General features: G+C 43.9%; 1 protein-coding gene across 1 annotated transcript in view; it reads left to right on the top strand.

The window, feature by feature from the left end:
• LOC110528967 (rho guanine nucleotide exchange factor 10-like protein) overlaps positions 1-23,626 on the top strand; it is a 153,408-nt gene that overhangs the window by 67,676 nt on the left and 62,106 nt on the right. Inside the window, 1 exon segment of the mRNA XM_036983546.1 lies at positions 16,499-16,570. Coding sequence (XP_036839441.1) covers positions 16,499-16,570 — 72 coding nt within the window.

The raw sequence follows: 23,626 nt of genomic DNA, 5'->3' as shown, positions 1-23,626 counted from the left end.
TATTGCACTCAACACTGCCCTTTCCCACCGGGACAAAAGGAACACCTATGTGAGAATGCTATTAATTGACTACAGCTCAGAGTTCAACACCATAGTGCCCTCAAAGCTCATCACTAAACTGAGGACCCTGGGATTAAACACCTCCCTCCGCAACTGGATCCTGGTAAGGGTAGGAACAATACATCTGCCACGCTGATCCTCATTTCGGGGGCCCCTCTATGGTGCATGCTCAGTCCCCTCGTACTCCCTGCTCATTCATAACTGCATGGCCAGGCATGCCTCCAACATCATCATCAATTTTGCCGATGGTCGTGTGGTGCCAGGACAACAACCTCTCCCTCAACGTGATCAAGACAAAGGAGATGACTGTGGACTACAGGAAAATAATGACCGAGCACGCCCCCATTCTCATCGACGGTGCTGCAGTGGAACAGGTTGAGAGCTTCAAGTTCCTTGGTGTCCACATCACCAACAAACTATCATGGTCCAAACACACCAAGACAGTCGTGAAGAGGGCACGACAAAGCCTATTCCTTCTCAGGAGTGAAAAGATTTGGCCTAGGTCCTCAGATCCTCAAAATGTTCTACAGCTGCACCATTGAGAGCATGGTTGCATCACTGCCTGGTATGTCAATTGCTCCGCCTCTGACCGCAAGGCACTACAGAGGGTAGTGTGTACGGCCCAGTACATCATTGGGGCCAAGCTTCCTGCCATCCAGGACCTCTATATCAGGCGGTGTCAGAATGAGGCCCTAAAAAGACTCCAGCCACCCTAGTCATAGACTGTTCTCTCTGCTACTGCAGGTACCCTCTGATTATATAGCCTTGCTTATTATTTTACTGCTGCTGTTTAATTATTTGTTAATTCATTTTTACTCATCTATTTTTTCCTTAACACTTATTTGTATTTTGTTTCTTGACTTAAAGCATTGTTGGTTAAGGGCTTGTAAGTAAGCATTTCAATGTAAGGTCTACCTGTTGTATTTGGCGCATGTGACAAATACAATTTGATATGATTTGTATAGTAGCTCCCTGGGGGACAATGTTTCAGAGTTTACATGCAACTTCTGCTATCGAAATACGAAGATTATATTGAAAAGACAGATCTGAACACTATCAGACCACAATGCGACTTTTGTGCATCTACTGTAGTCCTGTCTTTTCAATGCAATCTTTTCATTTTGATAGCATAACTTTCATGTAAGTCTGAAGTGTAGACAAAGCCTAGGACCTTTGTAGTGAGATCATCCCTGAGACGATGTATTTTTAGATTCTGGGCTGCAGCAAGTACTCTTTGAGTGCCCTCAATGGGAAATGACTGTGTTTAACTGCACTATAATGTAGCAGAGTAGACATAATATTATATTCCTCACCCCCCTTTCCACGTAACATTATAATTGTCAGAAGGTGAGTGTAGCTTGTGCATGAAGTCAGGAGCAGGAGAGTAAAATGAGTGTGCAATGTACTTTACTCAAAAGATAAAGGTAAAGTAAACAAATACACTTGACCAAAAACCAATGGTAAATATTATGCACGGGTGAACACAGCACCTGTCGAAAAACAAGCCATTATGAACCGAACTGAACATAGAAATAATCACGCACAACAAACATGGGGGAAACAGAGGGTTAAATACATGAACATGTAATTGGATAATGAAAACCAGGTGTGTAGAAAATAAAGACAAAACCAAATGAAAATGAAAGATGGATCAGCGATGGCTAGAAGACCGGTGGCGTCGACCGCTGAACGTCGCCCGTACAAGGAGCGACCTCGGCGGAAGTCGTGACAATAATTCAGATAACCATGTTAGCCTCGCCTTCATGTGGGTGTTGGCAAGCTAACAACCAGGCTTGGTAGTGCTAGGTATCAACAGCCAATCCAGTAGGGACTGGAAGCTATAACAAGCATGTGTATTCTCTTCCCTTTCTAAGGAGGACATCACATCACATGTGTGCTATGGTGGTCACTGTAGCGCATGTCACATGCTTGTCTCAGTGAAGATCATGCTTGTGCATTCAACATGTCTCCCTAGAGCCCAGGAATTTGGCACCAGCACACTCCTCACTTTCAAACCGCCCTCAGAGGATGGCGGTTCTTGATCATGAAGGCAGCAGTGAGAGAAATGGGCGTGCCTGCACCTGGACACACAGCAGAAACCCTCCACGTCTCCTCCAGACTAAAAAAGCATCCTCCTCAGCGTCTCGTAGGCTCTAAGAGATCTAAGGCCATAAAGATTTTCAGAATAGTTTTTTTTCCCCACATTCCGTTTATAAGGGCATTAGAAGGAAAGAAGATGGTGATGGCTGGTATGGAGCAGTAGAGCTCTTTATAATGCCTTTTCAGTCTTCATTATGTAGTCTTTGAAGTGGATAGTGACAAGCTTTGTTCTATTTTTTGTTGTTGAGGATTAGCTCCTGTGCACAGAGACTGCAACAGAGACTACCTAATACACTCGATTAGTACACAGAGATCACTAGCCTCGCCAAGCAAGGTCACTGGTTTTTAAATCCATTAAACAGACGTCATGGCGAGACCATTTCAGTGCAGTGTAGACACATTAAACATGGTCGCTGGGTTCTCTGCACTTGCTTACTGGACTTGTTGTGTGTGTGTGCTGTGTGCTGTACATGTCCCTTCCGCTCTCTGTCTCATCCATCTTTCCTGCTGATGGGAGGATAAGAGAGGAGGCAGTGGCGTGTTCTACTACTGGCCCTAAAGGAGTGACTCAGAGTGCTGGAGATGAGTTTGTAGAGGGGCCATCACCACTGGTCTCAGGCTGTAAGTGTTAATGGAGTCTTTTTATAGCTCCGTTGGGTTTGAAAGATCTGCTGATTTATGACAATGACTCAAAGCTGTTATTTCATTGGTGGAAAAGGTGGCTCAATGTGTGTTTGTCACCATGCCATAGATGACGTGCCCATGAAATAGGGATAAAAAAAGAGGGAGAGAAAGGGAAAGGGAAAGGGAGAAAGGTGCCCTTTTCCCTGATGCAACATCCATCTGTTGGTTTATTTTTTTTCCTCCCCAACATGTTTTTGGGTAAAGTCATCAGGATGACACCTTATGCAATCGCTCTCTTCCTCTGTTCTTCATGAAGGTCGTTCTCTTCCTTTCTGAGCAGCAGATATCATCCTCCTCTCTGATTTGTGGGGAACAGATGCCATAGCATGGATTAAAAGCTCTTCCTCAACACAGATCCGCTGGGACGTAGCAGGCTCCCTTTCTACTCTGCAGCGCTATCTCTCTGGCAAACATAAACACACAAACAGCGGGGTGAAAAAGTGCCTGTGCTTGCCTGTTTGAAAAGCACATTCCGTCCCTGCAGCCATTTTCCCCATCCCTCATCAAGGCTTTGCTTTATTAATTGCTAAAGCCGTAACCTCCTCAGCCCCCCTGTCTCACAGGAGCAGCGTAATTCATTAGGAGGGCTATAGATTTCTGGTGAAGTGGGGTTCATTTCAAACAGCCCTAATCTGTCACTTGTTTATTCATCTCCTTCCTCCTCTCTCCCGGTGTGTCACCCAGCGTCAGAGGACAACTGATCTCTCCACACTAACAGTCAGCCGCTGCTCATCCCCACAGTTCAAATGGGACAAGGAGACAGGCCCTCGGAGGGAGGATTATGGGGATGCAGAAGGAAGTGTCAATCTAATTTCTCTGTGCTAGCTGGATCACAGCAGATGTGTCGCCTGGATACGGCTGGGCCTCCCGGTCAACGCGGCAGAGTCACTGGGCACAGCAACAAAAAAAACTGCTGCAGTCCAGACACGCCTAGCCTAGGTTGTCACCATCACCATCATGGGGACACAGTGACAGCACACAAGCTTCGACTGCTTAACACTCCATATCAAAGAAGCACTCTTTATAGGGTCAGTGCAAGAGCCACACTTCTGGGTTTTAGAATAAACAACTCACTGGGAGTTGTGGCTGTTCCAACATCTTAACCCAGATGTAGTGTAGACAGATACCAAGGTCTCATCTTTGTGGATCTCTTCATGTCATTACTAAAGAGTATCAGATGCCAAACGTATTGAGCCAAGGTAATGTTTTATATTGCTGGTGATAGTCAGCACAACTCCTCTACCTCAGTTTCCTGCTGGGTATATTGGGCTCCCCCCTGTGAGTAGATTGTTAGTGTTGTGGCGGTCTGTAGAGTCTTCAGAGGTAAACTCAAATAGCACTGATGAAGCATATGAGTTTTATTGGACATAGACCTAAAGTATGTCAATTAAATATGTATGAAGGTAGAATTAATCACATGTGCTTTACATTATCATCCGTTCAAGCCTCGGAATGATGTCAACATCCCTATGAATACTCCCCAACTATATTAATGGATAGCCATAACACGTATGATTTGACAGAAAATGTGGACTGTCTGGTCGCATGCATTGATTTGTTTGTGTGATTACCATGGTAGTAAAATGGTTATCACAACCCTCAGTTCTTCCTTGTTTAAAGCTTTTTCTGTCTGGCTTCCATCAAGCTGAGGAACACTCAACTCTGTTCTCTTATATCGAGGCAATAACTGGTCGCGGGATTTGCTAGCAACAACATTGAGTCACCATCAGTCAATTCTTGTAGAAATGTAAATTGTGAAAACCCTATGCTTGTCCTGTACAACTGCGGTCCTTCTGCGGGGGGCTGAAATTCATACCTTTGATAAACTTTTAGCAACCACTAACTTTTTCCTATTTTGTGTTGCTCATAGTACGTACTACGTTAATTGAGATTCAATTGGATCCGTGGAATCCAGGATCAGTGGAATCCAGGATCCTTGGGACGTCCCTACACCATTGAAGTTGAAATTTAAAATGGTTAGTAAGTATGAATTTCATCACCCCGCGGAAGGACTGCAGTTGTACAGGACAAGCATAGGTACAGCAGTGGAGGCTCCTCAGATGAGTAAGGGGAGGACCATGCTCCTCAGTGAATTTCAGAAAATAAATTATTAGATAAAACTATACTAAATACATTCACGGCACCAAATCATTTATTAAAACACACTGTTTTGCAATGAAGATCTACAGTAGTGTAACGGCTTTCCTCCTCTTCTGAGGAGGAGTAGCAAGGATCGGACCAATACGCAGGGTGGTAAGTGTCCATGATACTTTAATAATAACTGAACACGACTCAATACAAAAATAACAAAGTGAATGGAAACGAAAACCGAAACAGTCCTGAATGGTGACACAAACAACAAAACAGGAAACAATCACCCACGCAACACAGGTGGGAAAAGGCTACCTAAGAATGATTCTCAATCAGAGACAACTAACGACACCTGCCTCTGATTGAGAACCATACCAGGTCAAACACAAAACACAACATAGAAAAACGAACATAGACAACCCACCCAACTCACGCCCTGAACATACTAAAACAAAGACATAAGAAAATAACTAAGGTCAGAACGTGACAGCACTCTCTGGGGTAGCACCATGGTGTAGCCAGGGGACAGCTAGTTTCTGGCTACACCAGAAACTCTAGAAACTCTACATTGACTCTAATATAAAACCTAGGAAGCTCATGGTTCTCACCCCCTTCCATAGCCTTACACAGTAATTATGACAATGTCCGGAGGACGTCCTCCAATGTATCAGAGCTCTTGCAGTTTGAACTGACATGTTGTCGACCTAATCAAAGGATCAGTAAATTCATCTAGTACTGAAAGAATAAACTACAGTAGGCTAGCACCACAGTGCATACAATGTGCTAGTAGTTTACTCAAATAAAGAGAAATATGTATTTATTCAAAAATGAAGGAGAAGCAAGAGACTGCTAGCTATATTAATTTATTGTCACTGGGGGCCATCTGTGTAACTGCTAAACTGCTTGCTGTACACTGTACTGCATGATTGTAGCAGTTGACTATGACGTTAGCTAATATGGTGACAATGATGTAGGCTGTGTGTAGCGGTTCGCGGTTATGGTATAAAGGTTAGGGTTGAAATGTTTTTTTTCGCATGGTTACAGTCCACAACAAAGGGAAAAGATGAGCGGAGGACAGCACGTAGATGTGAGAAGGAATTATACAACAAGCAAATAATTATGGTCTTTGTATGTGGCTGCTACAAAAGTGAATTGTGTTTGCAGTGATCAGGGGTTTTGAGGAAGAGCTGTTATGTTTCTTAAACAGAAGCAAATAGAACGAAACGGGGATAAACATACCTGAATTTGTAGAAACTTTTGCAATTGTTGTACTAATGATTACACCCTAGATCAGCTGTATGCAGGCAAGCGTGTGCGAGGTGATTTTGAATGTGTCACCTTGATTACACAAATTTTTCTCTTGACCTACGTGGTAAACATTAATTCAGAAGCTAGGTTGTAGCATTCTAATGATGGGTATAGGTAAAATGTTTGCATCACGTAGTAGCCTAAACCAATTGACGTTACATTGGTGAATGGAATATGAATGACAGTCATCCAATATACTGTAATAGAAATAAGGCCATGCTTATTTAAAAAAATATATCTTCCCTCAATTTAAACTGCACCGACCTCCACTGAGGTACAGGTAAGCGTTTTCAGAATTGACATTTTTTAAAGAATCAACGGATGGTGACTCAATGTTGTTGCTAGCGAGCAGTTATCAATAGTCAACTCCACCTCGATATAAGAGAACAGAGTTGAGTGTTCCTCAGCTTGCTTCCATCCATGTCTTCTCTTCTTTACAACACTCCATACCAACAGAGGACAGTGTGGTGCTGGTGTTCAGGTGCAGGGGCAGCCTGAACCGTTGCACAGCTGGACGTGCTGTTGCTGTGACATTTACATACTAATTACTGGAAATTATCCGTGCTCTAGCAATGCCTGGGAGCCACCCCTGTCCTCAACCCTTCCACCCTTGGCCCAGCGTCTCACTTCATTCTGTTCCTGTCACGATAGCGCATAGACACATTGTACAACCAGGAGGGGACCACAGCAGATGTGCTAAATCTTAGCCTACTTTTGCATGACATAAAAGGAGACTAATGTGCCAGAATTATATGAAATCGTTGCATCACTATAAAGAATACAAAACAAACTTGTTCTGCATCCCACCCTGTTCTGAATGTTCCTATTGCATTGTTCCTGTCTGTTTGTTGTGTTGGTTTGTTCTCTCCTTCTCTCTGTGTTTGTTCTCTCCTTCTCTCTGTTCTTCTCTACTAATTACTCGTGTCAGTCATCCCTCTACCTGAATCCAATACATGGCCCACTGCCAGATTTTACTAGAACACTAGCTACCTCCATGTAGAAAACTGTAAGACAAAACCAAATGTTTGAGGACAGCACTTTGTGAGAGTACCCAGCACAGCACCCTCTTTTGAGCACATAGTGACTTATTGACTACCGTGTTCATATTCAGAAATGTATAAGAAGTTCTATTTTTGAGAGAGTCGTGCATTAAATATCTATTTTGTCGAGCCAATCTGGCCACAATAGAATGGAACAGGGGAAATTCCAAACCCAGGATATTACTTGATTCTATGTAGTCGCCCTGGCAAATGTGCACACGTCCCACTGTTTTTGTCTCAGTGGGCACCAGAGGACCCTTTGATCTGAGTCCCATGCCATCTGATCAGGAGGATTAAACCCTGTGCCTCCCGTTTGGTGTCATCCAGAACCCCTGTCGAGGCAGCGTTGTGGTTGTGACATCTTATAGGTGGGCAGAGATCCCCATAGCCCAGAACAATTTGGCCTCATGCAGATAGATTTCTGCCTGGCAGAGAGAGGGAAAGATGGACGAAGGGAGAGATGAAGGTGGGAGATTGACGCCACAGAGAACTCTTGACCTGTGGTCCTCTTTTGAAACCCATTTATCGGGGAGAGTCCATCGCTTTCATCCAGGCGAGTTGGAACCGCCCGCCATGGCCGCAGGGACGGAGAGGGAGCGACATGCGGAAATTGCATAACATTAGCCGGACATGTTGCAATCGGTCAGCTGTGAAGGACACAAGGAAGAGAAAAATCTGGGTTGAGTCACGAATATGAGTTTGTGATGTCCTGGCAATGTCAGGCTGCGCTCAGAGCAGAGATATGCAAAACCACTCTCCCACTTCATTCCAGTTATTGCCTGATATGATCTGTGGGATAGCCAAAGGAGACAGCCAATCGTTACTCTACAGTCAGTACTTAGAAAATTGAAGGAGACATCCCTGGCCAGGCTTAATAATAAGCTGATTGCCATATGTTTAGCCTGGAGCTTTGACCACACTATGAGCTACGGGTCAATGAAGAGTTAAAAACAGAAAGCAGCAGCACCCTATTCAATGAATTCCTACTGCTGCAGATGGTTTAATCATAGTCTTCCAATGACGTTGAATATTCTGAGTAATAGAGGGCTGCAAGCACAGCAGGTGGTTGACACTTTGATCTCTGTCCGTTGACGCTCATGGAATTTAAATCGCTGGATGACATCCAGCTCATGAAATGATAACATGAGCAGTGTGTTTCAACTTTGATCCTGCCATCCTTCTGGGTTAGATTCACTGGAGGATATTGAACAACTAACAAGCAAACACAGGTCTGTCCGATTGGTGGCAGTGACATGTGCTCTTATATCTCCCTCTCTAACTTTAAGCATCAGCTGTCAGAGCAGTTTACCGATCACTGTACCTGTACACAGCCAATCTGTAAATAGCACAGCCAACTACCTCATCCCCTTATTATTACTTACCCTCTTGCTATTTTGCATCCCAGTATCTCTACTTGTACATCATCTGCACATCTATCACTCCAGTTTTTGCTAAATTGTAATTATTTCACCTCTATGGCCTATTTATTGCCTACCTCCCTACTCTTCTACATTTGCACATGCTGTACATAGAATTTTTCAAATTTTATTTTCTATTGTGTTATTGACTGTACGTTTGTTTATGTGTAACTCTGTGTTGTTGTTTTTGTCGCACTGCTTTGCTTTTTCTTGGCCAGGTCGCAGTTGTAAATGAGAACTTGTTCTCAACTGGCCTACCTGGTTCAATAAAGGTGAAATAAAAATGTAAAATTAAAAAGTCTGGAAGCTGTCTAAGAGCGGCTCTATAAATACAGCCACTGACTGTGTGAGTGTGCCTTTGTGTGCATACACATGTGCTTGTGTGTGTGTGTGTTGGTTTACTTTTGGGAAGGGGGCGTTACCTGACTGCCACTGTTCAACCCTAACCCTCTATTGATTACATTCCTGTGAGATAATCCACTGTGATTCCCTTGTACAGAATACTAAACATGTATCATGCAGTGAACACATCCTATTCTCTAGCACATGCTCAAGGCAGTTTGTGTGGATGGTAATGGTGAATTGCCATACAGTCTTGTCTGCATGTTCACAATAAAACCCCTGAGTCCTAACCTGCTTAGTTTGCTTTACCTGCAGCCATTCATTTCAGTTTGACTGGAAATTCAGTTCCCGGCCATCCTGACTGTAGCCTACGGCAACGGGAGGGTGCAGTGAGGGATTCAGTTGGGAGCAGGCGCCAGAGCCAGTCAATTATCAGTTAATAAACAGCGGAGGTTTTCTATTAGTGTCTGTTAGTGCGTGTGAGAGATTGCTATGTGGAATTGGGAGGGGGGCACTGTGACTATGTGGTATTGAGCAGGAAAGGATAGGAGAGGGGAGGGGAGGGAGGAGGAGCTTTGCCTTGGGTGTATTATACCTAAATCCTTTGGGTTGCATTAACTTTGCTTGTTTTGTTGTAATTCTGAGCTTAAAATATAATATATGTGCAAGCAAACTCAAAATTCTCTGCTGGGCAGGCCCAAACTGTAAGCTCGGGAATCACACTCTAAAAGACATCCCATCAGTGATGATACTGCACACTTTCCAATAAACATAATCCATTACACAGACAATGCAATGCCTGTTTGCTGCAGTGTGACTTCTCATTGATAATGTTACAGGTCCACTGGGTTCGATATTTGTGCCTCGTAGAAGCCCAGCAATCGTCACACATCTAATGTGTGGTAAATGTAGACACAGTGGAGTATATATTTCACAGCGGCTGCACAGGAACTTAACTTTAAGGGTTAACACACACGTCCACCTGTGTTTCCCTCAGGAGGAAAACAACATTAATTGGTTCTGGGTAAGTCATCCCTCTCTTGTCGAAGCAGAGACGACAAAAGCCTGACAACACATGTAAACTGTATAAATAGTATATAACATGGTTCTATTGTGTACTGTTACCAGTGACAGTACCTTCAATCACAGGCTAGATTATTGGATTTGACAGCAAATGTTGATGCATATAACTGTCTGGCTGCCATTGATGCAATATAAAACATGAATAGTGACGATCATAGAGGGGAAGGCCAGTCCCTGATGATGTGTGTAGGAATATCTATGGCTATACATCCATCCTTCCTCAGTTTTCCTAGCATGCTGCAGTGCAGCTCTGGCCTACACTAACCATAGTGGCCACCTGAAGGCGGCATATGGGCTGGCGCACCCTTGGGGTAATGGGTGGGGCAGACTCAGTGTCAGGCGTTGGGTCATTGGGAATCGGCAGCTGGGAGACCGCCCTCTCATCGCACCAACAAATCCCCCTTTAATTAGCTCACATGCTGATCCTCTTCCCCACAGTCCCCAAAGTCCTCCATCAAATCTCCCCTCGATCTGGCTTACCTGCCTCCCTCCCTCCATCTTCCCTATATCCTCCCTCCTCCAACTGGGATCTTGTCTGCTCTCCTTGGCAGACAGCTGTAGTAGACGGTGAGGGAGAGTGGGCTGCTGACTGACAATTGCCTTAGCGGAACCTAGATTTTTAAATGGTTCCTCACTGACACCTTATTAGAATGGGCAACCTCAATGGTGTGTGCATCGCTGGAAACCCCACATGCTGCCTTATTACCTGTCAATGCTTCCTGTACATTTTAGATGGAACTGGTTCACACCCTCAGGCATTATGATTTACAATATTGAGCGTCCACTAGTCACTGTCAACACTAAAGATGTGCATAATCTAGCACATGCATTTAGTTCAAGGTGCTAGCTACACACACATATATATTTAATTTAAAAAATATATATATTTTACTAGGCAAGTCAGTTAATAACAAAAGTGGGTTAGCACGACAGATTTTTACCTTGTTAGCTCGGGGATTCGATCTTGCAACCTTTCGGTTACTAGTCCAATGCTGTAACCACTAAGCTAACCCGCGTTGGACTAATAACCGAAAGGTTGTAAGATCGAATCCCCGAGCTGACAAGGTGTATATATATACACACACATATATATCTTTGTTTTTACTATTTACTATTTTTACTACTATGAAATAACACATGTAGTAACGAAAAAAGTGTTAAACAAATCAAAATATATTTTAAATTATTCAAAGTAGCCACCCTTTGCCTTGATGACAGTTTTGCACACTCTTGGCATTCTCTCAACCAGCTTTAATGAGGTAATCTCCTGGAATCTATTTGAATTAACAGGTGTGCCTTGCTAAAAGTTAATATGTGGGATTTATTTCCAGCTTCACCTGGAATGCTATTTTAACAGCCTTGAAGGAGTTCTCATATATGCTGAGCACTTGTTGGCTGATTTCCTTCACTCTGCGGTTGAACTCATCCCAAACATCTCAACTTGGTTGAGGTTGGGGGATTGTGGAGGCCAGGTCATTTGATGCAGCACTCCATCACTCTCCTTCTCGGTCAAATAGCCCTTGCACAGCCTGGAGGTGTGTTTTGGGTCATTGTCCTGTTGAAAAACAAATGATAGTGGGACTAAGCGCAAACCAGATGGGATGGCATATCGCAACAGAATACTGTGGTAGCCATGCTGGTTAAGTATGTCTTGAATTCTAAATAAATCCCAACAGTGTCACCAGCAAAGCACCCCCACACCATCACACCTCCTTCTCCATGCTTCACGGTGGGAACCAGACATGGGGAGATCATCCGTTCACCTACTCTGCATCTCACAAAGACACGGGGGTTGGAACCAAAAATCTCAAATTTTGAATCATCAGACCAAAGGACAGATTTCCACTGGTCTAATGTCCATTGCTTGTGTTTCTTGGTCCAAGCAAGTCTCTTTTTCTTATTTGTGTCCTTTAGTAGTGTTTTCTTTGCAGCAATTTGACCATGAAGGCCTGATCCACGTAGTCTCCTCTGAACAGTTGATGTTCAGATGTGTCTGTTACTTGAATGCTGTGAAGCATTTATTTTGGCTGTAGTCAGAGGTGCAGTTAACTAATGAACTTATCCTCTGCAGCAGAGGTAAATCTGGGTCTTACTTTCCTGTGGCGGCCCTCGTGAGAGCCAGTTTCATCATAGTGCTAGATGGTTTTTGCAACTGCACTTGAAGAAACTTTAAAACTTCTTGAAATGTCCGCATTGACTGACCTTCATGTCTCAAAGTAATGATGAACTGTCGTTTGTCACGTGTGCTCCCTCTCCGGCCTCTAGGTCACCAGGATGCTCGTTATGGCGCACACGTTACGCGCACCTACGCGTCATCAGACTCACCTGGACTCCATCACTTCCCTGATTACCGTCCCTATATATGTCACTCCCTTTGGTTCCTTCTCGAGGCTTCATTATTTCTGACTCTGTTTTCATGTCGGTGCGTTGTTGGTGTTTCGTGTTCATTGTTTATTTTATTTATTAAAACACTTACTCCCTGTACTTGCTTCCCGATTCAACGCACTCATTACATCGTTTCTCTTTGCATATTTGAGCTGTTTTTGCCATAATGTGGACTTTGTCTTTTACCAAATAGGGCTATATTCTGTATACTGTCATGGAAATTCTAAAGAGAGACTGTAGATTCTTTCAAACAACATTACTAAGATTTGCAAAAATTGAGCAGTCAACAATCCACTCCACATACAGTGTAGTTCAGAGCGGAAAGGTCAATGAACAGATGTTGGTTGAGAGACTGCCAAGAGTGTGCAAAACTGTCATCAAGGAAAAGGATGGCTACTTTGAAGAATCTCAAATATGAAATATATTTTAATTTGTTTAACACTTTTTTGGTTACTACATGATTCCATATGTGTTATTCATAGATTTGATGTCTTCACTATTATTCTACAATGTAGAAAATAATACAAATAAAGAAAAATCCTGGAATTGGTAGGTGTATCCAAATATATATATATATATTTATGAGAGAGAGAGTCAAATCAAACTCTGGCTATGAAAATTACATGCAAAGGCCAGCGGTCTCTGGTGACTGATAAAACCCACTGTCTGCAGCCCACAAAACCAGCAGTATCCCATCGCTACGCTGCTTTCCCTTTGCTTCAGCTACCAGCCTCCTCCTTCTAACCGCAGGGCTTCCATATGGGGCCATATTATTACTGCCGTTTAATTACCAATCAAAAAACATCTCACTCCTCGTAGCTAGCCAAGAGGAATAGCAGGCAGAGAGGGAGAGAGATTGGAACACGTGGGCTCTATAAGCAGAGAGAGAGAAGAAAAAAGGGGCGGCAGAGCAAGAGATTGATGGAGAGAGACAGTGCATCTGCGTGATGAATGTGAATAGATGTAGAGAGACCGAGGGGATCTGGAGGAACGCATTCACTGGACAGATGGGCAGAAGCAGTCATCTGTCCTGCATCATTTTTTTGGGGGGGTGTTTTGTGTTTACAAACACACCCTGCAAGGGAGTGAGGGAGGGATTTGGCAAGTGAATGTTATAAATTACCCATGATTGATGTTTCCTGCCTTTTGGACAACAGTAAATGGCGTGCAGCATCCATAGCTGACCTCTTGAGTCACATTCCCACCCCAGCACCACACAATTAGATGTTCTGTCTGCCACATGGCCCAGCATCACGACCACCAATAAACATTCCCTCATGGCCATGGCTATTGTGCTGGTCAGGGAGGATGCATGCCCACAGTGCTTTGTCTCATGGGGACACCAAGATCGAGAAGCAGTTATTCATTGGCCAACATTGAAAGCTTCCAGGCCTAAGACTGCTGTTGTTGCTTTTATTCTCTGAATGTCTATTTTTATTGTTTTACTACTGACTCATAGATCTGAGAGCTGTGCTTTTCTAAGCCAGTTATAGCCTTTTTTTTTGCAGCGATTCATACTGCTCCAACTCTGAACTGGTCTGTTATGGTCTAGGTAAATGTCACACTCCTATAGCACTTACAGTCCTACAGTGGATTCCCTGTTTTTCATGTACTGTATACTGTACCTTCCCAAACTTTTTAGTAATAGAAAATGAGTTGATGCTAAAGTTTTTTTTTCTTCATCCATTCATACCCAAATACATTCTCATTCCGGAGCAACATAATGGCTATAATTGTTCTGCAGGTCCCAGGTACTAGCTGTGCTCTTTCAACTGTGAGGGTGCAAATAGCACAAACCAGGGACATGTACATTTATTGTATGTGAGGGGGTGTTGAGAAGCAGAATCTACAGATGGCTGTGGGGAGTAGGTAGGAGAGTTCTGTGCAGCAGTGAAAGGGCAAGGGTGCTATTATAACAGTAGGAGCTATGGAGACCATGGTTCAAACTCTGACAAGGTACTGTATGTCAGCCCACTCTACCTATTTTAGACAGTCATAAAATGCCTTCGTTGCAGGAGGCCACTATTATGATTGACATCCTACCAAATGAAAAGCTTTAAAGAAATATCCTTTGTTTATTTCAATATGAAACAGTCAATCCCCATCAATTTCCCATGCCTGGTGCAATTTCTCAATGTGGTACTGTAATTTTGTCAGTAGGAGAACTGTGCAGTGAGTGCTGCTTGAAAGGAAGTTCCCAATGTGAAAAGAGTGGCCATTTTAGACTGACCTGTTTATTCAAATGGGAAAACACCTGTCAGACTCCAGGGAAATAAACATCAGTCATAGGTTGACAACTTAGATCTGCTGGACATGGTAACACATGTTGACGATGAATTGATACCACACCACAGTGAAACGGTCCTATGTCTTGGCTGAATCTAATCCTCTTACAGGGCTCTATAAGCCGATCCAGATGTGTAGAGTCGATCCCAAGGGAAATCAGTCTCCAGCTAGAAGAGCAACTGTACCTAAACCATATGGGGATGAATATTTAATTATCTAAATGAACAAAACAATATATAATTTTCAGTAGCGTTGCATTGGTTAAAATCAGTATGGAAGCCAAGCCAGAAATGTAAAGCCATATTACAACCTATGTGTTGTGATTAAGTGCTTTGTTTGCTTTATAACCTGTTAGATGATATGCCTTGTGACCGTGATAAATAGGCCTAAGGCCAAGACAATAAGAAGAAACAGTGGCAGAATAAATTCAACCACACCTCTGTCTGGTGAAGTCCACAAAGCATATTGCATGTAACAAACAGTTGTATGACCTACAGCATGGTCAAGTTAATGTTTCCGACATTTCGGCTAACGTTACTGAACAACTATTGATTTAGAAACACGGAGAGTTACTGCACGTAGCAAAGAAAACAGGAGCTGTCTCCACTATTCCAGCACCATCACCAAATCATCTATGCTAATACAGTGAAAACTAAAAGATACCAAAAACAATTTAGTCCAATCAACATAAGCTAAATATGATTTGGCTGTCAATGGTTGTGATTTCTGTGTGTGTGCGAGGAAGTAGAAAAAACATGTTGACTCACCTTACTTGTAGAGAAATGTTAAAGCCATCCTCCTCTCTTTCATGTTGATGAAATGGTCTATGACTTCGTCATACACTACACGTTTTGAGTTTTTGTTGTCCTAGGCTACCTGGCTAAAATGCTTGCTCACTAGCCTAACTTCCTTTCATGGGCAATGATGAGTCAGCTACTTAACATTAGCCTACTACATTTAGCTACATATTGAACTTCCATCCTCTCAGGCCAGGGGCACAATGTATGAATTTACGAATGGATCAGAATCACCTTTATAATCATTGGCCAGAACGGAGAATTAAGTAAAACCACAAGTCCAAATCCTTATCTCCATGCATGGCTAATTTAAGAAACTGAAACTGACAACAATGCAACGAGATGCAACAATTCCATTATTTTCTGTCAATTACATTTTGCTCTTAATGTGATGTGATTGGTGTGAAGCCAAATCCAAACTGGCTTCCCTTTACACTTCTCTTTTGGAGCGCCAGGACCATTCACAGTTGAGCTCACTCAGTTTAGCTCAACACTGATTGGGTATTATTTTATACTTTTTTTTATCAAGGGAGTCCAAATGTTCGCTGGCTTCCCTTGCATTCAATGCTACGGCGGTGACAATGTCATACTCTTTTTGACCAGACAGCATCTGAGACAGAGGGGTGAGAAATATTCAGCGTCTTGCGAATTTCCAGGTCTATTTTCATCCTCTTACACTGCCCCCCTTGGTCTAGACCCATCTAATTACTGGTGTCAAAGCAGTTAGTTACTTTCAGGAAGTTCCTGCTGCACTCTGACAAAACAACAGAACTCTGGCCAGGGCACGACTCCAGATATCTATTCCCACAAACAAGTAGCGATGAGTTTGTTTTTGGGGGAAGCATGCCTACACGTCACTAGTAATATTTTTTATTGCTTAATATTTGTTTGGTTTCCTTTTTAGTTTGAAGCTGCCCTTCACACTCCAGGACAGTTCTCTGCAGGGTGCACCTTGCTACCTCAAGGCTACCTCTGGGTGAGTGACACATGCAGTGCTTACAGGCACACACGCACATGCACAGGCATGCACACAGACATGCACGTGCACACCAAAGTATTTATCAACCATTATCCATGACACATTTTGATACTAATATTCTTCTGTAATATACTATTTATATTGGTCTCAGGATTGTTCACATCATTACATCTAAAATATTTAGCAGTGAATGTGATATGGAGTATTTTCTCTCCAAAACAATTATCATCATGGAAACTGACCCTTCACTTTCATATACACTCTTAGTAAAAAAAGGTGCTATCTAGACCTAAAAGGGTTCTTTGGCTGTCCCCATAGGAGAACCCTTTGAATAACTATTTTTGGTTCCAGGTAGAACCCTTTCGAAACCTTTTTGGTAGTATACGACAGTGTGGGAGAAAGAAAAGACTACAGAGGGGTTTTGTGATGAGTGGAGCACATTTCCCTGGCAGACAAAAGTGCCACAATCCCTGGACTTGTTGGAATTTAGCTGAATTTAAAATAGGACCACTTTCTGTGAAAAACCATGCCTCAGAAAATCATCTGTTAATCTTTGTTTCATTTTTTGGTGCCCCTCCTTTCTGGGAAGAATGGGCAATTGATGGGGTAATCCTCCTAAAGTAGGTTGATAAATAAGGTGGATAAATTGGGTGGATAAGGCCAGACAGTGGAAGAAGCCCTCTAGGACCTAGCTAGAAAGGCTGTGCTCCCTATCTGGGACTTAATTGTTTTAGTGGTTATCCTGAAGACTCTGAACTCTACTCACACACTCACACAACTTACACTGACACCCCAACACACACACACACACACACACACACACACACACACACACACACACACACACACACACACGCACACACACACACACACACACACACACACACACAATGATGACGGCACGTAACCACCCTCCTTGGGTGCTTGGAATCATTGTTCTTCCTCTGTCAATCATGGTTACCTGAAAGGAAACACGTGCCGTCATCATTGCTTTGCACAAAAAGGGCTTCACAGGCAAGGATATTGCTGCCAGTAAGATTGCACCAAAATCAGCCATTTATCGGATCATCAAGAACTTCAAGGAAAGCTGATCCATTGTTGTGAAGAAGGCTTCAGTGCGCCCAAGAAAGTCCAGCAAGCGCCAGGACCGTCTCCTAAAGTTTATTCAGCTGCGGGATCGGGGCACAACCAGTACAGAGCTTGTGGTGCCCCACAAGCAGCAGGCAGGTGTGAGTGCATCTGCACGCACAGTGAAGCAAATACTTTTAGAGGATGGCCTGGTGTCAAGAAGGGCAGCAAAGAGGCCACTTCTCTCCAGAAAAAACATCAGGGACAGACTGATGTTCTGCAAAAGGTACAGGGATTGGACTGCTGAGGACTGGGGCAAAGTAATTTTCTCTGATGATTCCCCTTTCCGATTGTTTTGGGGCATCTGGAAAAAAGCTTGTCCGGAGAAGACAAGATGAGTGCTGCCATCAGTCCTGTGTCATGCCAACAGTAAAGCATCTTGAAACCATTCATGTGTTGGGTTGCTTCTCAGCCAAGGGAGTGGGCTCACTCACAATTTTCGCTAAGAACACAGCCATGAATAAAGAATGTTTACAACACATCCTCCGAGAGCAACTTCTCCCAACCATCCAGGAACAGTTTGGTGATGAACAATGCCTTTTCCAGCATGATGGAGCACCTTGCCATAAGGCAAAAGTGGCTCGGGGAACAAAACATCGATATTTTGGGTCCATGGCCAGGAAACTCCCCAGACCTTAATCACATTGAGAACTTGTGGTCCTCAACAGGCGGGTGGACAAACAAAACCCCACAAATTCTGACAAACTCCAAGCATTGATTATGCAAGAATGGGCTGCCATCAGTCAGGATGTGGCCCTGAAGTTAATTGACAGCATGTCAGGGGGGATTGCAGAGGTCTTGAAAAAGAAGGGTCAACACTGCAAATATTGACTCTTTGCATCAACTTCATGTAATTGTCAATAAAAGCCTTTGACACTTATGAAATGCTTGTAATTTAACTTCAGTTTTTCATAGTAACATCTGACAAAAATATCTAAAGACAATGAAGCTGCAAACTTTGTGGAAATTTGTATCAATCTCAAAACATTTGGCCACGACTGTACAGTACTTAAATAATAAATAAATGACAATGATTGAAGTGTTTTGCAATGTTTTGGCAACATTGATCTTGAGAATGTCAAGTGCTGCAGTTATGTAGGCCACATGGGTGACAGATTGCAACACAAGATACAGTACCTACCTTGAAAGATCAAGTTTTGCAACGAGTCCAGCACCCACTGTTACCTACCATGCAATCATCACAGAAAGCTTTTCAAACAGCATATATCTTCACCTAAGTAGGTGTTCTTCCCAAGCTACTGTATGTCACATGCCTGTAATTATTTTCCTAACAACATCCCAACTTTAGGATTATAATTTTTTGGAAGATACACAATATCATAATAAGAGCCAGTGGATCCATGAATAAACAACTGGTTGGGCGCTCTGCTCTCCTCTGCTCACTCCCCCACTCGTCTCAGATCTACCTCCCTGGCAGGCTTGTCAAATGAGGGATGACACTAATCATGTTAAAGTGAGATGGGCTCGTGGGATTTCTGCTGGCTTTGATCACAGCAATGCCATTGTTTCTAATCAGTCTGATTCACATGCATTTCCCTGTTTGTCTACATTCGCCGCTTCACTCCCCTTCTCTGACTGGTGTATTTCCCCCTTATACCATAAATTACCTCTCCTCTCACCCTCTTCCTCAGCCACTCCAGATTTCAGATTCATCCTCATGGTTCATCCTCATGGTGTGTAACGTGGTAAACGAAGCAGGACTGAAACCGAATAAGAGATAAGATTTTAGAATGAGTCATTGCCAACGTTACAAACTTCAGCGTTCACTTGAGCGTTCACTTAGCCTCACCACCAAGGCATGTCTATATTCATCCTCTTACACTGCCTCCCTCATTCCAGACCCATCTAATTACTGCTGTCAGAGCAGTTAGATACTTTAAGGAAATTCCTGCTGCACTCTGACAAAACAACAGAACTCTGGCCAGGGCATGACTTCAGATATCTATTCCCACAAACATGTAGTGATGAGTTTGTCAGGACAGTCATTTCACTGGGTCTGTGGAGGAATTGGATGGAGAATGACAGGGGCAGTTGGATGTGTGGGTGGTTAAGTGTAGGAGTTGGGATTGCTTCAGGCTCTTGTTACACAGAGCCACTTGTCTTGAAGCTTTGTTTTCGGGGAGCTCGTCTCTCTAGTTTTCCCCGTGTAACAGTCCATTATTTGCTCTGGCTCGCTAGCCAGAGCCCAAGGGACTTTTCTCTTCCAGATCAGCATGCTGATACAAATCTAACAAATGACTGCATGCAAATAAGGCCAGGGAGGGGAGTCGAAAGGGTCTAAAGACTATATTTATCCCAAGTCTTATTCACACAATGTGACTCCTGTGGAAATCCATCTTTGCTATTCAGTGTAAGTTTTTGGGAGGGACATTACACTTCAGTTAGACAGTTGCATCAGTCCCATAGAGAGAAAAACAGCTTGGAGAATCCTGTTGAAAACCCATGATGACTTCACTTAATGATTGGAGAGTGTGATTTGGAGCCTCCTAATTGAAATTGCTACAGCTCTAGGTTTACCCCCTGCCTCTCTTCCCTTCCCTTGTAGTGACATTGGCAGGCTTGACACAAGGCCAATATTTGATTTGACTTATTATTTGATTTATTAGGATCCCCATTAGCCGACGCCAATGGCGACAGCTAGTCTTACTGGTTTCCGACACATAATGAAAAAGACATTACAGACAAAAGACTTTACAATTCACATACACTACCGTTCAAAAGTTTGGGGTCACTTAGAAATGTCCTTGTTTTTTAAAGAAAAGCACACTTTCTGTCCATTAAAATAACATACAATTGATCAGAAATACAGTGTAGACATTGTTAATGTGGTAAATTACTATTGTAGCTGGAAACGGCAGATTTTTTATGGTATATCTACATAGGCGTACAGAAGCCCTGTCACTATCGTTGTTGTAATCATACTAAAGCGCAGCGTGGAATCGGTTCGTCATCCTTTTATTATCAGAGAACCGAACAAACAAACAATAAAGAATAAACGATATGTGAAGCTCAAGCAGTGCTCACATGCAACTACAAAGAAACAAGATCCCACAGAACACAGTAGTGAAATGGCTGCCTAAATATGATCCCCAATCAGAGACAACGATGAACAGCTGCCTCTGATTGGGAACCATACCAGGCCAACATAGAAATCAACACACTGGATCACTCACCCTAGTCACACTCCAACCTAACCAAAATAGAGAATAAATGGCTCTCTATGGTCAGGGCGTGACAGTACCCTCCCCCCAAAGTTGCGGACTCCAGCCGCAAAGCCTGACTCTATAGGGGAGGGTCCGGGTGGGCATCTAGCGTCGGTGGCGGCTCCGGTGCGGGGCAAAGTACCCATTCCGCTCGTGGATTTGCCAGCATCAGTGGCGGGACTTTGCCCCCGCCCAGAACACAGGTAGAACGCCGTGCCCAGACTGGGCATCGGCTCAGAGGAGGGCCCCGGCCATGGTGCTGGGTTGTACGCCGCACCCGGCCTGGGCACCGGCGCCAAAGAAGGCTCCAGCCATGGAGCTGAGTTGACCGCCGTGCCTGGACCGGGCACCGGCGCAGAGGAAAGCTCCTGCCATGGAGCGGGACCGGGCGCCGTGCCTGGACTGGGCACCGGCACAGAGGAAGGCTCCTGCCATGGAGCGGGAAAGGACACAGTGGCTGGACAGGCCATCGGCGCAGAGAAGGGCTCCTGCCATGGCGCTGGACTGGACGCCGTGCTCGGACTGGGCATCGGCGCAGAGGAAGGCTCCTACCCTGGAGCTGGAGGTTCTGGACCGTGGACCGTCGCTTGAAGCTCTGGACTGGGGAGGCGCACTGGAGGCCTGATGTATGGGGCCGGCACAGGTAGCACCGGACTGGTGTCACACACTTCAGGGGGAGTGCGGGGAGTAGGCACAGGACGTACTGGGCTGTGGAGGCGTACTGGAGACCTGGTGCCTAGAACCGGCACAAATCGTACCCGGAACGATTACACACTTCGCATGGCGAGCCGGCACCGGACGCACAGGGCTGTGGAGGCGTACTGAGACCTGGTGCGTGGAGCCGGAACAGTTTTAACCAGACTGCTAACACGCTCCTCAGGACGAGTACGGAGAGCTGACTCAGGTGGCAGCAAATTGATGACACGCTCTTCAGGGCGAAAGTCATGCATCATACACCAACCCAACAACTCTCTCATCTCTCTCTCCTCCAGTTTCTCCATCAGCTCACTAACGGTCTCTGGCTCTCTCCGTTCGCTGTCCTCCAGTTCCTCCCTCTTCTCCCAGACTGGCTCTGGCTCACTCCTCGGCTCCGATGACCACTCTGTGTTCCCTCACCCCAAAATTTGGGCTCTCTTTTGGCCTTTCTATGCGGCTTTGAACCCTAGGCGTCGTCGCTGTCCTCCCTTATCTCCTTGCATCTGTTTCAACGGATGGCTTTCGTCTCCTGCTAGGATACCTTCTCCTCCCGGGCATGCTGCTTGGTCCTGGTGTGGTGGAATCTTCTGTCACGATCGTCGTTGTAATCATACTCAGACCAAAGTTCAGCGTGGAATCGGTTGGACATCCTTTTATTATCAGAGAACCAAACAAAAAAACAATAAAGAATAAACGATACTTGAAGCTCAAGTGGTGACATGGCTGCCTAAATATCACACACTCACAGTGGTGAAATGGCTGCCTAAATATGATCCCCAATCAGAGACAATGATAAACAGTTGCCTCTGATTGGGAAACATACCAGGCCAACATAGAAATCAACACACTAGATCACCCACCCTAGTCACACCCCGACCTAACCAAAATAGAGAATAAAAGGCTCTCTATGGTCAGGGCTTGACAGGTCCATTATCAGCAACAATCACTCCTGTGTTCCAATGGCACGTGGTGTTAGCTAATCCAAGTTTATCATTTTAAAAGGCTAATTGATCATTAGAAAACCATTTTGCAATTATGTTAGCACAGCTGGAAACTGTTGTCCTGATTAAAGAAGCAATAAAACTGTCCTTCTTTAGACTGGTTGAGTATCTGGATCATCAGCATTTCTGGGTTCCATTACAGGTTCAAAATGGCCAGAAATAAAGACCTTTCTTCTAAAACTTGTCAGGAGTGGGAGGCCCTGGTGCACAACTGAGCAAGAGGACAAGTTCATGTCTAAAGTAACACCAAATGATTTAGTCTCCTCAACTTGTTCAACAGCGATACCATTCATTACCAGATTCAGCTGAGGTCTAGAACTTAGGCAAGGATTTGTACCAAATACAATCCTCCAGTTTATTACTGACCACCCATTCCAAAACAGAATGCAACTCTTTGTTAAGGGTTTCAGTTACTTCATTAGCTGTGGTTGCGGATGCGTATATGGTTGAATCATCAGCATACATGGACACACATGCATTGTTTAATGCCAGTGGCAAGTCATTGGTAAAAATAGAAAAGATTAGAGGGCCTAGAGAGCTGCCCTGCGGTACACTACACTTGACATGTTTCACATTAGAAAAGCTTTCATTAAAGAAAACCATGTGAGTTATATTAGATAGATAGCTCTTAATCCATGATATGGCAGAGGTTGAAAACCCATATGTTTTCTCAACAACAGGTTGTGGTCAATGATATCAAAGGCTGCACTGAAATCTAGCATTTGGTCAACGGTTTGCTAAGAGCTGGCAGCAAGCTGATAGGTCTGCTGTTAAAACCAGTAAAGGCCGCTTTACCACTCTTGGGTAGCGGAATGACTTTGGCTTCCCTCCAGGCCTGAGGACAAACACTTTCCTCCAGGCTCAGATTAAAGATATGAGAGATAGGAGTGGCTATATAGTCGAGTAAAATCCTTAGTATCTTTCCATGTCAATGCCAGTACCAACTTTACAAAATTCTAACATACACTGCTTTTCTTTCATTATTTGTTTTTTAATGTTTGTTT

The sequence above is a fragment of the Oncorhynchus mykiss genome, chromosome 7, assembly GCF_013265735.2.
Source record: "Oncorhynchus mykiss isolate Arlee chromosome 7, USDA_OmykA_1.1, whole genome shotgun sequence".
Classification (NCBI taxonomy): domain Eukaryota; kingdom Metazoa; phylum Chordata; class Actinopteri; order Salmoniformes; family Salmonidae; genus Oncorhynchus; species Oncorhynchus mykiss.
This window is presented reverse-complemented; position numbering and strand designations above follow the sequence as displayed.